Here is a 17,455-nt window from a genome sequence, read left to right as displayed (position 1 = left end):
AGTTGTAAGGCCCAATATTTGCCCGGCCTTTAATAAAAATATATATCAAATCAAAATAAAAATAAAAACAAAAATTTTTATGTTTAAAACACCAGCCCAATGGCCTAAATCTCAACCCAATACCTAAACTTAGACCCGATTCTGAGCCCAGAACATAAGCAGAAACCCTAGCAGTTTCTGAAACAGCTCCAGCCACCACAGCAAGTAAACCCCCAGCAGCCACTGCCCTCACACACGAGCCTCATGTGCACCACCATCACGCGAGCCTTCGTACGTGCGTTCCCGCGCACATCCGTGCGTTCCACGTCCCAGCTGGCCCTCGTACGACCGTACCTGCAACGCAACAAACAAGCAAAAACGAGCAGAAATTGACAGCAAAAGGGAAAGAGAAGAAAAAGAGCGAAAGGTGTTTTTTCTTTTGTAATTTTCATTTATTTTCGGCTATATAAAGCCATTTTTTAGCGTTTTGTAAAAAACCGAATGGACACACATACATACGAGATTGAATAATAAAGCGAAAAAGAAAATATTCAAAGAAAATAGTGTAAAACCTAGTTTCATAAGGTGATTTTTGAAATCTTTCTTTGTTTTTCCCTGTTTCTCTTTTGTTTTTCTTTCATTGTTAGTGTAGAAATTTAAAAGGGGGTAAGTTTAGAGAAAGGAAATTTACCTGGTGACTGGTCTCGAGCTTGCTCCACCGCAATCGGAGCCGTGCATGGGATTCGGAGAGCCCTTGTTTTGAGGCGATGAACGGCGCAAGAGGAGAGGGGAGAGGCAAAGTTTTCTCTGTTATGTCTTAGTGGCCGAATAACCCTATTTAGGATTTTAAAGTTGGTTCTTGTGGGGTGTCGAAACGGCGGCATTTGAGGCCTGAATCAGTGGCCACCAAAACGGCGCCGTATTGGCCCTATAACTTGCGCGGTGACCCAACCCGAGGGAAGGATCCGCGTATTTCGTTTGATGGTCTATTTGCTCGCACAGCCCCTCCACTATTCAAGCGCACTTCAATCCCATCCTTTTATTTCTTTTCAGATTTAATCTCTTATTTTGTTTTTGTTTCATTTTAATCCATGTCAAGGCACTGCGTTTTGAGGGAAGGGAATATTTCCCATTTGGCCCTCATGTTATTCGCGCATTATACTCTGGCCCTCCGTTTTGTTTTATTTTTGTTTTTTTCTTGTAATTTAGTCTTGATTTCAATGTAGTCCTTTTAATTGATTTGTTTATGATTTATCAATCCGTTTAATATTTTTATGCTAATATTATTTTTATTTTTATTTTTATATTATACTGTTATTTTATTTAAACTTTACTTATTAATTTATTTGACTACTTATTATCCTATTATTTAGATTAAATACGGCTTTTCATATTTTTCTTATTTTTTTAGCATATACATATTAGTTAATTTGAAAATTTGTTTCTTCCCTCTGTTTATCATTAATTGGTTTTATTTTTTTTAAATTTCTCATATATATATATATATATATATATATTACTTTAAACTTTTACATGATTATTTCAATTTTCTTTGTAAATTATTATGTTAAGTTGCTTTGTGCATTATTTTATTTTTTTTATTAGTTATTTTAAAAATTATCCTATACTATCGGTTTGAAATCAATTTATATTAGTCATTTAAAACTCATTGTCATGTACTATTTAAATTGGTCTTGTATTTTTAAAAACCCTATCTTATTACATTCTTTGTTTATTTCAACCTCTTGTATATATGAATATATATTATTATTTATATTAAGATTATCATTTTATACGTATGATTTGTTCAAATTAATACATATATCGTTTTATGTATTTTGGTTTTCTTTAAAATTTATTTATATAGTATTTATTTCAATTCTATTTTGATTTATTCTAAACTTTCATACATGTGTATTTATTTTTCTTTGTATGTATACTTTCATATATATGTGTATATATATATCTATATATTATTTATTTTTAATTCATTAGCTTTTAAATATGATATTTACATGCAACTATTGCTCTTATAAATACGGTATTTTGTTTATTAATTGCTTATTGTTCATTGGTGTACATTTCAATTTACGAATTATCAATTCGCGTTGTACATTATTATTCTATTGGATTTTATTCGCTTAAAAGGTTATGTTTCAATCATTTAAGTATCAAAATCAATTTATTCAAAAATATTCAAAATACTCGAAGTTTGGAATCCTCGAGAGAATTGAGCCCTAACATATTAGGTTCCAATTTTCCTCGTCGAATCTAAATAATCGAAATTTTTTTTAACATACAAATTTCAAATAAAAACCCATTCTTGGGAATTCGACACGTTGTGTCCTAACGCATTGGATATGACATGTTATTTTCTCGAGACGAGGATTTTAAAAATAAAGGCAATGTTCGATATTTAGGAATTTTATGAAATCGAACCCTAACTTACTGGGTTTTGATTTTCTCATTTGACCCAAATAATCGGATATCCTTCTCAAAATGCATAGGTTTTAAAAGTCGAGAGATAAATTTAATTTTGAGGATGCAAAATGTTGCACTCTAACTTACTAAGTGTGACGATCTATTTCTTTGAAATAAGTGAATCTCATCGTCCAATTCATTTTACTCAAATTTTCTTTTCAAAGGATCGTATTTTAAAAACTTTTCAAAGTTTCGACATTAAGACATTAAACAATCGATTCGGTACCAATTTTGGGCGTCACGAGGGTGCTAACCCTTCCTCGTGCGTAACCGACTCCCGAACCTGTTTTCTCAAAATTTGCAGACCCAAAATTATTTTCAAGGTGATCCGATCACATCTCAATAAAATATCGATGGCGACTCCTTATTTTTATTTTCAAAGTCAATCCCACTTTTTTTGAAATCAACAAAATTGATTTCGACAAAAGTAAAATTAAATTTTAAGGGTTTGGGGAAGTAAAATTTTCGATGGTAGAGTAAAAAGTTTGAAAGGAAAGTAAAAGGAAAAAAATTTTGGAATTGGGAAAAAGTAAATGGGTTTGAGGGAGTTGAAGGAAAGGAAGTAAAAGACTTTGGTATTTAGTTTATTCGAATTAGAGTTATTTAAATTCAAAAATTGAACTTGATTCGAACTTAAAGTTCAAAAAAAATTAAAATTAATTTAATTAACTCGATTAATTCAATTTAAATAATTTAAAATTTAACTTTTTTTCAATTAAATTAAATTTTATTCACCCTTCCATCCAATTAATGTGAGGCAAAGACAAAAGAGTTAGGAAAAGTGGAAGCCGCTGATTAGTTTAAATCATGATCTTTGACTTTGAGTCAGAAAACATCCAAACTTATATTGTTTGGCTTTACTTGACAAAAGCAAATTGAGTCAAATCATAATCTTTTATCACACTAAATCGCCAGATTTTATTCCTTTTTTCTTCTTTCAAATCCGTCTATCTAAAAGTTAAGACACCAAAATAAAGTGAAAATATCTTAAAAAGATAAAAACAACTTTAATTGAATAAAATAATAGTATTACAAATAATAAAAAAACCTCTATTTATATTTATAGTTGAGTTCTCCTAAATTTAATCTACAGATATTATTCAAGGTAATTTTAGTTTAATTAGAGTATTTCATTAAACTACCAAGACTTCAAATAAATAATTTTCTTCATATATTCCATGAACCGAAGTAGTTTAAGTGCATTAAATAAGTCTCATTTTATCAGTTGACCTCTAGGATAATTTATGTACATTTTTTATCCGCAACCCATGACATCGGACCAATTTAATATTTTTTATCACATATTTATATTTTTATTCCATTTTCACCAAATAATTATACTTTTATTGTTTGCCTTTAATAATTCATTCATCTCTGTTATCATATAGTCCGATCACTTTCGTTTCCCTTTCCGGGTTTTCACCAAAAGAATATATACATACACACATATATATACATGTATGAACATGTGTCATGTCCATTGTATATGCAATTAAAGATCAGAAAGCCGACAGAGAGGTTGATATATCATTAACTTCAGTGGATCAATCTGATATTTTTATACTTTTCCATCACCATTTAGATCCCACAATAACTCACTGCATAGAAGTTTCATCTCCAAAGCAAAGTTCCATTGTTAGTTTAATATTTTTCTCCAACATGGTTAGTTTAATAACCATTTTTGGGTTGCTAGGTAATACCAATAACTCGTTTTAGTTTTTGATTAATGCATTGTGACTTTGTAAGAGTGTCATGATTGTAAGATTATATGTTTTTGCAGGCAACATTACGACAGGTCTGGTTTACCTGGCTCCAGCGTAAGTACTATGTACCTGTCTCTTACATTTTTATGACACTTATGGGAAAAACCATGCTTTGTTTTGTGAATCATTTCACTGTCATATTTTCCAGCAAAACATTCTGGTACATCATGCAGCGTCGATCCACCGAGGAATTCGATTGTCTTCCTTACGTTGTCAAACTATTAAATGGATATATGTGGGTTTACTATGGAATTGTGAAGCCTAACAGTATACTTGTAGCCACCATTAACGGCTTCGGTGCCGTCCTTGAGCTTGTATATGTGACCATATTCCTCATCTTCGCACCTCCCAGGACGAGAGTAAGTTGGTAATTTCCATTGATCCTTTCATATAGATTGATCATATATTCTTAAACTAAGCAATAATCATGTTGTGTTTGGATTCTGGGAAAATTCCAGGCTATAACTGCGACACTTTTCGGAGTGTTGGATGTGGTGTTCCCAATAGGAGCCGTGTTGGTTACTCAGATTTTTTGTAATAGAGAAATGCAAATCGATGTTTCAGGATTCTTGTCTCTGCTTTTCAGTGTTGCAACCTATGGTTCACCTCTTTCTATCATGGTATATCACTTCTAAACTCTTGTTTTTTTTTTCCAGACGTTATTGCATGTAGTGATTCAAAGTTAATCGTAGCCAAACCCCATTTGAATAAAAATCATTCCAAGTTTTTTGAATAAGATCTAGCATTACATGTGGGAGATGTTTAATTTGATAAATATAAGAGACCAAATTAGATCTGGTTTGAGCCTAGTACTTATCAAAGTCAAATTTGACTTTTGTTTTAGCTAAGCTTAATCTTTGTCCAAACTTTGACAATATTTTTGTCTAGGTTTTCTTAAACATTGATTAAAATTCCTATATTTAATAAGTAGTATAATTCTTAAATACGAAATTGATATTGATGTAGTAATAAATGATATTGGTTATAATTAATATATTAACCTAAATCAATTTGAGATAAAAGTATCGTAGAGACACTTATAATAAGAGTCCGTCCCTCTACTAAAAAATGAATAAATTAGTTCTATAAATCAATTTTTAACGATACAAAGAGATAAAATTTTTAATAGAAAAAATTAAATTACTCTTGAATTTAATATATAAAGACTAATTTACTCTATTTTTTAAATAAATGTGACAAATAATTCTACTCCAAATTAATGCATTCATGATTTTACAATTGTGTGTGTTGAGAAGTGCAGAAAACAGTGGTGAGTACAAAGAGTGTGGAGTACATGCCATTCCTCCTGTCTTTCATCCTTTTCATCAATGGGTTAACCTGGACTGTTTATGCAGTGCTTACTAATGACTGGTTTATTGGAGTGAGTTGCCTGCCATCATCATCTATATATATATTATTTTTATTTATTGCAGTCAGTTCATTTAATGTCCATCCCTATCTTAATGTTATAAAATAATGGATTTTTTTTTTGAACAGATACCAAATGGGAGTGGGTTTGTTCTTGGAACAACTCAGTTGGTGCTTTATGCAATATATTGGAAACCTAAACAATCAAAGACAACATCTGATCATGTTGATGATGGATGGCAGCATGAGAGCCTCATGTTAAAAAATTAAATGATTATCTCCTCAATAATTAAATGATTGGGTTGTTTGATTATCTATTTAGTGATATGACTAATGATTATCCAACTAATCATTTGTTTGTACAATAATTAAAATATTAAATAATGTGGTGAGGTTTGTTCACGGTGGGTTAATAGACCGGGTGGGATGTGTTTCAAGTAATCTGTAAAATAAAAAACAGATTAAAACTTTTATATAATATTTCGAATTAATTCATTTAATGAATGGAATTATATAATTCAGATAAAAATAATAATAAACACTTATCGTAGATGTTAAAGGATAAATTTCACCAACACAATAAAAGTTTTAACCTCAACATCAATAAAATATTATGATATGTTGACAATCGATTTTGTCACAACTCAAAAACAAAATACCTCGAGCGATTGCAAGCACTTAATACGACAAGGAAATCAGCCTCGGATGATCCAAAGCAGTGAGCAAAAATTGACAAAAAAATTAAGCGTTCACCAAACTAAAGAGGATGACTACAAAATCATTGCTAAAATCACTTGTAAAACTAAGATTCCATGCATAAGCAAGACTAAAAAACGTGCTACAAGAGCAGACAAAAACTTCTAAAACTGAAGACTTATTAAACAATGGAAAAACTGTTAAGTATGACTCCTATTTTCAGTCAAATTTGAGAAATAATCTTTTAGTTAAACTCTGTTTATTTGTTTCAGTCAAACACTGATTAGTTTAGATTATTTTATTATTATTTGACATATAAATTTAGCCTATAAATAGGCTCTTTTACAACCTTAGAAAAAAACACTCATTAGATTAGAACTCATAACACATTCAGAGAATTTTGTGTTTACGTTTTGAGGGTTCTTTGTTTTTCGGGTTTTTGGGGTTTAGTTTTATCTCCATCTTTTGTACTCTTAATTTTTTTGCCATTATAGTAAAATTATCTTTGCCCGTGGTTTTTTATCCTCTTTGGAGGGGTTTTTCACATTAAATTTGTGTGTTCATCTTCTCAATTTCTTCTGCTATTTTACTTGTTTGTTGCTTAATCAGGACGATCCTAACAAGTGGTATCAGAGCTAGTTCAATTTTCATAGATCAGCCCATTCAGATATGGCAACAACAAAGTTTGAAATTGAAATGTTCGATGGTGAGACAAATTTCAATCTGTGGCAAGTTCGGATGATGGCAATTCTAGTTCAATCCGGTTTGAAAAAGGTTGTTACCGGGAAAAAGCCTGAGAATCTAAATAAAACAAAATGGGAAGAGCTTGATGAAAAGGCCTTGTCTGCAATCCAGTTGTGCCTCACGAATACGGTATTGCAGGAGGTATTGATGGAGAAGACCTTATCCGCCTTGTGGAAAAGGTTAGAAACTCTTTATGCAACTAAGTCTTTGGCTAACCGTTTAGTGTTGAAACAACGTCTATTTACGTTTCGCATGAACGAATGTGAGCTTCTTAGAGATCACATCAGTCAATTCATTACTCTTTTAAATGATTTAAAGAACATTGAGGTTCATATTGATGATGAAGATCAAGCTATGCTATTATTGTACTCTTTACCCCCTTCATACAAGTCTTTCAAGGAGACCCTGATTTATGGCAGAGACAAAATCTCGTTCAAAGATGTGAAGGGTCATTTGTTGAGTAGAGACAAACTCGACAATGAGCTTCATTTGGATAGCAAGGTAGATAGGCAAGCTTCCGTTTTGGTAGCATCAAAGAAACGAGACAAAAGGTGTCGCTATTGTAAAAAGTTAGGTCACGTCAAAGCAGATTGTTATAAACTGCGAAATAAAAGAGCTGCTGAGAGTAACGAGGAAGATGTAGCTGATGCTAATTTGGCCAATGAAAGCGGTGATGATTTCTTGTTACTGTCAACGAGCGATAACTCCAAGCTCACGTCCGAGTGGATCCTAGATTCGGGATGTTCTTTCCATATGTGACTCAATAGAGAATGGTTCTCTACATACAGTTCGGTTGAAGGTGGAGTTGTGCGCATGGGAAACGATTCATCTAGTAAGGTAATTGGTATTGGTACTGTTAAAATTAAGATACACGATGGGACAATTAGGACACTCTCAGATGTCAGGTATGTACCTGATTTGCGAAATAATCTCATCTCCTTGAGTATTTTAGACTTGAAAGGATGCAGAATCAACATTGAGTCAAGCGGCATTAAAGTATCTCGTGGAGCTCTCGTTTTGTTAAAAGGTAAAAGAACTGGCAGTCTTTATATTCTGGAAGGTTCTACAGTGACCGGTGAAATCGGACGTCCCTCGTCCGTTACAGAGTCGAAGTCAACTCGTTTGGAGCAGATGCAACTTGGTCATAGGAGGGAAAAATGTATGACTGTTTCGTTGAATAGAGGTTTTCTTTTGGATGCAGGTTTTGAAAAGTTAAGGCACTGTGTTCGTGAAAATCAGACCCGGGTTAGTTTTGATTTGGCAGTGTACAAGTCGAAGGCTAGAAGTCTTCCAGTTTCTAAGCACAGATTCGACTCAGTTAATTCCCTGCATAGTTCAAGATAGGCTCGTAGCGGGCTTTGGCAAAGATGACGTTGTGGAAATATAAGTCAATGTGGAGATTTGTTAAGTATGACTCCTATTTTCAGTCAAATTTGAGAAATAATCTTTTAGTTAAACTCTGTTTATTTGTTTCAGTCAAACACTGATTAGTTTAGATTATTTTATTATTATTTGACATATGAATTTAGCCTATAAATAGGCTCTTTTACAACCTTAGAAAAAACACCAATTAGATTAGAACTCATAACACATTTAGAGAATTTTGTGTTTACGTTTTGAGGGTTCTTTGTTTTTCGGGTTTTCGGGGTTTAGTTTTATCTCCATCTTTTGTACTCTTCATTCTTTTGCCATTATAGTAAAATTATCTTTGCCCGTGGTTTTTCATCCTCTTTGGAGGGGTATTTCCACGTTAAATTTGTGTGTTCATCTTCTCAATTTCTTCTGCTATTTTACTTGTTTATTGCTTAATCGGGACGATCCTAACAAAAATAAACTAAAGAACATATAAAACTTAAAACAACATGGGTCAAAATCGACTCGTGAAATCATTTATTATTTTGAAATACTCTTTAAACAGGAAACAGATTAAAAAGCTGAAGAAAAACCACCCATTTTCCAAGAAAAACTACTGGTGGATGGTGGAGTTTTAACGAACAAAAGAAAGAAAAAAGTGATTGGTGGGTGGAAGAAAAAGGCAGGTCGTAGCCAGCCCGGAGACTAACACTGCCGCTGAGAAACAAACATATAGTAAATCAAAGTTTAAAAGGATTAAGAAAAACAAACGTACATTCAAATTTAAAGTTTATGATAATACCACACTCAAAGTTCAAACATATACTCTTCCCTAAAAGAAAACATGCTTTATTACTGCAACTCGTATTTTTTATAATATGATGGGTAGATCTTATAATGATCTTGGGCTGGCTTAAGTAACAAAAACTAGCCCAAACTCACCAAGAACTAATCTAAACTAGCCTAACCCAGAACCACTTAATATAGTAATATTATTATAACAATAAAATTCCAGATATCTTGCCGTTGAAGGAATCATTTGATTAGGACAAATTCATGGCTGTCTTACTTTCATTTCTGGTTTCAAAAAAAAAAAACACCACTTATATTGAAATACATCTAATCTAAGGACAAACAAAGATCATTACTACAACAGGGAAAAAGAAATAGAATTTGAGAAATGGGTTTTTTCTCAATTCAAAGATTCATATTTTCATCAAATTTTCTCTTCCTTTTTCTTCTCGTTTCACAATCTTTTGTCCCGGAAACAATCGCCCTTGAAAACAACAAGCCAACAGCATATGAAGTTCTCAAAGACTTCGGTTTTCCAATTGGTATTCTCCCAAAAGGTGTTGTGGGCTATGACTTCGACCATTCGTCGGGAAAATTCTCTGCTTTTTTGAACGGTAGTTGTAGTTTCACCATTGAAGGGTCTTACCGATTGAAATACAAGAATACCATTAAAGGGTATTTGTCAAAGGGCAAAATTGCAAGCTTGGAAGGTGTTAGTGTGAAGCTTTTCTTCATGTGGGTTAATATTGTTGAGGTCTCAAGGAGAGGGGATGATCTTGAGTTTTCTGTTGGGATTGCTGGTGCTGGCTTCCCTGTTGATAATTTTGAAGAATGTCCTCAATGTGGGTGTGGGGTGAATTGCAATGATATTAATCAACAAAAAGTAGGGAAGATTTGGAAAAACCCTCTTGTTTCTTCTAATTAGCAGAAGTTTGTCTGAGAGGATTGTACTATTATGGATCCTTGTTGAACTTTAATGCAAATCAATGGAATGGACTGTGCTTATATTAACAAATTGATAATATGCTTATGGGTTTTATTGTTTTAAAGTCGAAACTATGCTCTCTTTTTTTTTCTTTTTTTTTTTTATCAAATCGTGATATGGAATGGGTAGCTATTTCATAGAATCTTTGTAACAGTGTCTCAAAATGTTTATGCTATGCATGTGAATGGTTCAATTCTCTTTGGGATGCATGTAAAATGCCATATGCTTCCATGGTTGGAAGAGGGATACTGAAGGCCTTTTGCTAGAACCTTGAATATCTATCTATGTCTTTAACATTAGTTTAGAGCTTCAGATAGACATAGTTTCTGCATGTATTGTGCTTCATCTTAAACCTTCTTCCCTTGCATTGCCTGTCTTAGTACATTTGGAACAAGATTCTTCATAAACTCCATTGCTGATGCAGCAAGGATTGGTCTCTTTGGACAATGAGACCTGACCAGTATTATGATTGGCATGCTGATGCTTCTACTGTGTGTTTGAAGTATACCTGAACCCCTAGTTATGCATTTAGAATAAATAAAATGGAGTTTGGAACAAGTTTTTGTTGTGTAGTTAAGTAGTTTCTGTATTAACTAGGTATTAGGATATAGATCTAGAATAAAATTCAGGGGATGTTTTTTCCTTTCCCGGAAATTCAGGATTGAAAGGGAATAAGGGACCATGATTGGTGATACATTTGGAGATGAACATTAAAGTATACCATGTCATTTTCATCTTTTGACAAATCCTTTGTCTTTTTATCCCTCTTTCCTAACCTTAGTAGCAAGGCAACATGTTTGACTTGTTAGCCCTTGCTTACAGTGTCAAGTTATCGATCTGTTTCGGTTCATCTCATTTGCATGCATGCTGGTTTCTTGGAACCTTGATATAAGGGATCACACCATTTTTTTTCCTAGATTGAAAGTGACTTTCAATCTGCTTTACTGACTACAAGTGATTTGCCTTCTATATAAACCAAAGTTGCGGTCTTGCTGTGCCTTCTAGATAGAAAGTGACTTTTAGGATTAGTTTCCTACACTTGTTTGACAGTGTATTGTGTTGTAGTCATGTCTTCCCACCGTTTAAGTCATTGGTCTCTTCCATTGTTTCAACATCAAATATCTTAAGCCATATACTATGATTCATTGTCTCCAAAGAACAAGGTTTCAATAGATATGGACTAGTTGAAGCAATAATTAAAAATCCAACCTTTTAAAAGTTACTATGAGTGAACTTTATCAGCTAACAAAAAATATCTGACACCTAATCTACTTGATTAAATTAGGAAGATATTATTAAGACAGAACCATAGTTGGAGCCCATTTTCTGTTTCTTTCTTTTGACATGGCAGAACTCTGTTGGCAACCAACAGCCAATGTTCTGTTCCTTTGGTTAGTCAACTGTAATAAAAAAAGAAATGGATCCCATTAAAGAAAACCCCAAAAAAACTAAATACAGAAAGATTCCAGTATACTGGTATCGAAATTGGACCCCATCACTCAACCATTATCTCTCTACACGTGTATATAAACGAACTTTTCAAAAAACGCGGTTTTTTACCCTTTGCTTTTGACATTCAAAAGAGCAGAGTGCTTGAATTGAACCTAAGAAGACTCTGTATTAATACATTACAGCATCCAATTTCTTTTCTTTACAAGTTTTGTTTTTTTCTTTTTTTTTGGGGGGGGGAGGGGGGTTTGAAGGTTTCAAAACTATTGGCCATGTTGAATCTTTTATTGGCAGTTGGCATAAACAAAAGAGATAAAGAAAATGACAGCAAAAAATCCATGAAATTACTCAAAAAATATCTGTCTTCTTCGATTCCCTTTTTGTAAAGGTTGGTTCTTTATCCAAAGTTTTATTTATTTTTTCTCTCTAAATTCCAAACAAGGCCCTCTCTTTCTTTCTCTCTCTCTCTTATCTCTAAAAAATAAGTTGAAGTATTGTTGCAAAGAACATTTCTGGAGAAAAAAATGATGAAGGTGACAATGGAAGGAAGCATGGATAAAGGAGTATTGGATGATATAATAACAAGGTTATTGGAAGGTAAAGGAAGCAAACAGGTTCAACTTTCTGAAGGAGAGATCCGTCAGCTTTGTATTAATTCTCGTCAAATCTTCCTCTCACAGCCTAATCTGCTTCAGATTCATGCTCCCATCAGAATCTGTGGTCAGCTCTCTTTCTCTTATTATATATAAATTATGAAGTTTCAAGCTTGTTTATTCAGTATTTATGGTTGTTGATAATTGGTTTTCCTTTGTGGAATTTTGATGGCATCAATTTTTTAAGTGAATTTTGGAATTTGTTTTGTTTGCTCATTAAAATTCTGGGAAATTGCAGAGGAATTTTGATGGCATCAATTTTTTAAGTGAATTTTGGAATTTGTTTTGTTTGCTCATTAAAATTCTGGGAAATTGCAGAAGAATTAATATGTAGGGAAGTTCTTTTTTTGATAACTGCAGCCATTCATTTTCATTTCTTTGTGGATTAATTGCATCGTACGTCCTTAAATTATAGGCCAAATTTTAAATTAGTTCCTAAACTTCATATAATTCCAATTGAATCGCCGAACTAATTGACAGCTTCGATCTAATGCAGTTCTGTTTTTAAACATGTTTAAATCTGTCGAATACAAGCAGACACTCAACGCCAAAGCTGGCTGCTATACTAATAGAATGACTTGATTGGAGCCCCTCCTTAGTTTGATGATTAAATTGTAACGTTTTACGGTTTATGGACCAATTTAGAAATTAGACTATAATTTGGAGATGTTTAGTTTGTTGAAATGTTTGTAGCCAAGTATATAGACTGTTTGAATGGGATGATTTTTGGTTCAAACATGCATTTTTTATATCAATTCTAATGTTGAAGGTCATTTGCAGGTGATATACATGGGCAATACCAAGATCTCTTAAGGCTGTTTGAATTTGGAGGGTACCCTCCATCTTCAAACTACTTATTCCTTGGGGATTATGTGGATCGAGGCAAGCAAAGTTTGGAGACAATTTGTTTGCTTTTGGCCTATAAAATAAGATACCCTGACAACATTTTCCTCTTAAGGGGAAACCATGAAGATGCAAAGATCAATAGGATTTATGGGTTTTATGATGAGTGTAAAAGAAGGTTTAACGTTAGGCTTTGGAGAGTATTCACAGATTGCTTCAACAGTTTGCCTGTGGCTGCACTTATTGATGGGAAGATACTTTGTATGCATGGAGGGTTGTCTCCGGAACTGGAAAATTTGGATCAAATAAACAATATTAGAAGGCCGACCGAAATCCCAGATAACGGTCTTCTCTGCGATCTTCTTTGGTCGGATCCTGATTCTAAGGTCAAAGGTTGGGCGGACAGTGACCGAGGAATCTCGTGTACTTTCGGAGCTGATGTAGTTGCTGAGTTTTTGCAGAAGAATGACCTTGATCTCATATGCCGTGGTCATCAAGTAAGCTATAGTTTCTTGTACTTTCGAATATACAATGGAGCATTTTTTTTTTCTAAGTTTTGAATTGCAGGTTGTGGAGGATGGCTATGAGTTTTTCGCTAAACGGAGATTAGTAACGATATTTTCAGCTCCGAACTACGGCGGGGAATTCGACAATGCAGGTGCTCTATTGAGTGTCAATGAGGCTCTTATGTGCTCATTCGAGATATTGAAACCAGCCGGTGCTCAAGCCTCACCAGGCAGTTCTAATAAGTTGCCCTTGAAGAAGGTAAGTACAAACCCAACACAAGCAGTACTTTCAAATCTTATCTTGGTTCTTTTAAAGTTGTAAGAAACATTTACTTCTGGTTTTGCATGATTGATCTGAACAGCCACCAAAGCTTTTCTAGAATTGATGTGCAATGAAGATGGGGTTTTTGAGGATGCCATTGTTGAAAGCTCGATTCGATTAAAAGTTCCGATTAGTTGTAAATGAGTGGATTGATTGCATTGTTTGATACTAATTGCAAGCGAAACCCTGTAAATCAACCACCCATTTTCATCTACTGTGAAGTAACAAAAATGTATCCATTGGACACCATTGTTGTCTCTTTTATGCTGTACCACAAACAAAGTCATTTACTCCACATTGGTTCATTAGCACAAGAGAGAAAATCATTGACTTGATTAGATGATGGGATGCACCATGAAGCAAACCATCCTAGAACAATATAAAATGAAATCTGAAAAAAGAAAAAGACGATCCACCCCAACCCCATTAGCGATTGATCTTCACATAGACACACTTGTATTGCAATACCTGTGTCTTTGCGTCCATTGAGTAGTAGGCATTAGAGCAACCCTAGTATAGTATATTATTGAAGGCAGCACGGGGATCAGGCCGAACGCCAATCCAGGAATCATAGATGGTACATGGTACATACAAGCAATTCCCAGAAATGCAAGCACTCGTGTTGTATATAATATATAATAATATTATATTAAGTATTTTCATATAAAATATATATTACTAAAGTTTTATTTATAATATATACAACAATCATATATACATATTGTATATATAATGAAAAAAAATATATATATAATTGAAAAGAGGTGTCTTTATATAAATAAACATAACTATTCATAAATATTTCTAAAAGAATGGTTGTGTCCTTTCAAAGAGTCACATAGGTACCTCTTGATAGACACCAAAAATGAGAATTGATATAGGGAAATGAGTTCTAAGAGAAGGAGACTATTAAATTATGCTACAACTGGGACTTAACTACGACTTTAGAGAAGTTCCAAAATGGATTCAAGAGGTATTTTTATCCATAGTATGCTGAGAAAAAGGCTTGGGTTAAGTTGTGCCGGCTTACGGAACAAGATACTGTTCGGAAGTATGTGAAAGATTTCAGTGAATTGATACTTCAAATCTCTGACTCAAGTAAGAAAGAAGCATTCTACTGGTTTAAAGATGGATTGAAGTCGAAGGCAAAACATTAGTTACGTCGACTGGGTCTCATTGAACTTACCAAAGTCATAACCGTAGCAGAGTTCTCTTTATGTAAATAAACATAACTATTCATAAACATTTCTAAAAAAAATGTTGTATCTTTTCAAAGATATAGACACCAAAAATGAGAAATGATATAAGGAAATGAGTTCTAAGAGAAGGACACTATCAAATTATATTATTTTTTTTCTTGTATGTCTCTGGAATTCATTCTGGTTTAAAACAATTTGTAGTATGAATTGTTTCATTCGAGTAAAGGCATTGTATCCTGGAAATAGTATTTATTGATCATTATGTACACGGAAGGGAAATAACTATTTATAAAATAATTAATTTTTTTATACAACATGTTGATTGGTTTCCCCTGTTAAAGCCAACCTCCTAATAAAAAGTATGGCAGTATTCTGAATACTCAAAAAAAGAGAATATCTTGTATTACCAATAATTCATGGATCATATTAAAAAAAAAAAGAAATTGTTGAGTGTAATGGTAAGACACATTACACTTTTAATGGAGAATACTAATTTAAACATTAAGGACGACATTATTAAAAAGAACGGCCATAATTTTTAAACATAAACTAGACATGAAGAATAGTAAAAAATAATAATAATATTTCTTCTGGTCTATCATTTGGCAATAAATACGTTTAAATAATCTCATAAAAATATTCAAGTGGTAGTTATTCTTTAATATTATGATTTGATCAGAAGAAATTATACCGTATCTAGATGCAAATTTCCATCTTATATTATATAAGCAAACTAATTTAACATTTACTATATTTCTAAGGGATCATAATCATGTAGGTTACATATAATAAATTAGTGTTTGATTTTTATCAAATAAATATCCAATATAATTAACTATTGAAATCTAATTCATGAAATGCGAGTAAAACAATAAATTTGGCATATGTTTTCTTGCAATAAAAAATTATCCTAAATCGAAATTTAACAAGATGACTAGATTGAATCTAGTCCATCCTTATAGTACCATGACGGCAGTGGCATTTGAATATGTCAACTATTGATTTAAATTCAACCTATCGTCTCACAACGATTAATTGCAACCACAAAGTTAAACCCAAATTGTCATATTCACTCTCCTAAAAACCTCACGATATATTAATCAATTAAACTCTTCGATAAATAATCAGCTCTTAATAAACATATAGCAAGGAGTCCTTATCCTTCAAAATTGCTACCACAAGAAACAGCTCTTTCTGATCAAATTATTTTGTACATAAAAACACGTCCACTACGTATGTTTGTTACTTAATAAAAATATAAATAACCAATAGTACTGCTACCACGAGAAAGAGCTCTTTCCAATCAAATTCCTTTGTACATATGTACATTTGCTACTTAATAAAAATATAAATAAGATGTACTTTAACTACTCCAAATTGTATAACTTGAAAACTTTGTAAACTTTTGAAAAAGCTTCAATTCGACCATGAGGACCTAACAAGTTGAAATCGATCACCAATGGAGAGTGGGTTCATCGAAATATTTTGATAAAGGCGGCGTTATAGTCACAAGAGTAGAGCAAGGCTCGCAAGTGACCATATCGTGATGTATTTGCGCTGTGCAAGAAGCAAAGTTGTAGCAGTAAATTTTGCTTCGACACCAAAAATATAAAAATGGAAAGGACTAAGGTCTCTTACAGGAAAGATAGATTTCAATTTTTGCAAAAAAGAAAATCTAATTTAGTTGAATAACAAGTAATCAATATGGAAGAGAAAGGAGCTAAGCTGTTGAAACCAGGTTCGTGGTGCCTACTTTAAGCCATACAATGATTTTCGCAATTTTCAGACATAATTAGGGTGGGTTTTATCAATAAAACCAAATGGACCAAATGGTTTTTGTTGGATGATGTTTAAATAGGCAAAAATCAGGTGGGAGATGATAAGAGTGTGTTAATGGATTGAACACTAGTTTCAATTGCATAGTTTCCAATATCTAAGGGGTACTTTTGCATGAACTAACAAAGTGTGGTGTCAAATGGCATGCCTTATTCTGTGTTGGAAACAGTACGACGATACAAGCGTGCCAGTCGTTAAGGTTGGGAACAGTGACTGTCATAGCTTGTTTATGGCCTGATTTAAGGGGCATACACACCATCTTCACTTGAGCCCTGTAGGACGATCTTGTTTGGCACCTGGTCCTTTAACAAGTTGGCTAAAATTCAAACACTACAATAAAACTTTCATTTACTCATGGTAAAATCCATTGCTATAAATATGGGGAACTTCTACTGTGAGCTCCAACAAACACACCAAAAATTTTCAAATTTATCAAAATTTCTAACTTATATCAATACTATGCTCAATATCCAAATACCCAATCTA

The 17,455-nt window shown here is 33.0% G+C and overlaps 3 protein-coding genes across 3 annotated transcripts; all 3 read left to right on the top strand.

Moving 5' to 3' along the window:
• The first annotated feature begins 3,870 nt into the window (after positions 1-3,870).
• Positions 3,871-5,993, top strand: LOC107927236 (bidirectional sugar transporter SWEET17). The gene is made up of 6 exons (XM_016858258.2): positions 3,871-4,153; positions 4,241-4,277; positions 4,372-4,582; positions 4,682-4,843; positions 5,485-5,604; positions 5,721-5,993. The coding sequence occupies exons 1-6, from the start codon at positions 3,934-3,936 to the stop codon at positions 5,859-5,861; spliced, it is 891 nt and encodes a 296-aa protein (XP_016713747.1). The 5' UTR covers positions 3,871-3,933; the 3' UTR covers positions 5,862-5,993.
• A 3,461-nt stretch (positions 5,994-9,454) lies between these two features.
• LOC107927173 (uncharacterized protein At5g01610) lies at positions 9,455-10,193 on the top strand. The gene has a single exon (XM_016858200.2). The coding sequence runs from the start codon at positions 9,565-9,567 to the stop codon at positions 10,099-10,101; it is 537 nt and encodes a 178-aa protein (XP_016713689.1). The 5' UTR covers positions 9,455-9,564; the 3' UTR covers positions 10,102-10,193.
• Positions 10,194-11,732: 1,539 nt separating this feature from the next.
• Positions 11,733-14,229, top strand: LOC107927172 (serine/threonine-protein phosphatase PP1 isozyme 9). The gene is made up of 4 exons (XM_016858199.2): positions 11,733-12,330; positions 13,044-13,603; positions 13,674-13,871; positions 13,975-14,229. The coding sequence occupies exons 1-4, from the start codon at positions 12,135-12,137 to the stop codon at positions 13,990-13,992; spliced, it is 972 nt and encodes a 323-aa protein (XP_016713688.1). The 5' UTR covers positions 11,733-12,134; the 3' UTR covers positions 13,993-14,229.
• Positions 14,230-17,455: the final 3,226 nt, after the last annotated feature.

Source organism: Gossypium hirsutum, chromosome D11 (genome assembly GCF_007990345.1).
Source record: "Gossypium hirsutum isolate 1008001.06 chromosome D11, Gossypium_hirsutum_v2.1, whole genome shotgun sequence".
NCBI classification, from domain to species: domain Eukaryota; kingdom Viridiplantae; phylum Streptophyta; class Magnoliopsida; order Malvales; family Malvaceae; genus Gossypium; species Gossypium hirsutum.
The sequence above is the reverse complement of the archived record's forward strand: the minus strand, read 5'-3'. Positions and strand labels throughout refer to the sequence as shown.

Excerpts from the sequence above, each read along its gene's own strand:
- LOC107927236 (XM_016858258.2), top strand. The coding sequence starts at position 3,934 with ATGTCCATTGTATATGCAATTAAAGATCAGAAAGCCGACAGAGAGGTT. Across the intron at positions 4,154-4,240 it reads AACCATTTTTGGGTTGCTAG|GCAACATTACGACAGGTCTG; the intron begins GTAATACCAATA and ends ATGTTTTTGCAG. Across the intron at positions 4,583-4,681 it reads TCGCACCTCCCAGGACGAGA|GCTATAACTGCGACACTTTT; the intron begins GTAAGTTGGTAA and ends GGAAAATTCCAG.
- LOC107927172 (XM_016858199.2), top strand. The coding sequence starts at position 12,135 with ATGATGAAGGTGACAATGGAAGGAAGCATGGATAAAGGAGTATTGGAT. Across the intron at positions 12,331-13,043 it reads TGCTCCCATCAGAATCTGTG|GTGATATACATGGGCAATAC; the intron begins GTCAGCTCTCTT and ends GGTCATTTGCAG. Across the intron at positions 13,604-13,673 it reads TCATATGCCGTGGTCATCAA|GTTGTGGAGGATGGCTATGA; the intron begins GTAAGCTATAGT and ends TTTGAATTGCAG.
- LOC107927173 (XM_016858200.2), top strand. The coding sequence starts at position 9,565 with ATGGGTTTTTTCTCAATTCAAAGATTCATATTTTCATCAAATTTTCTC.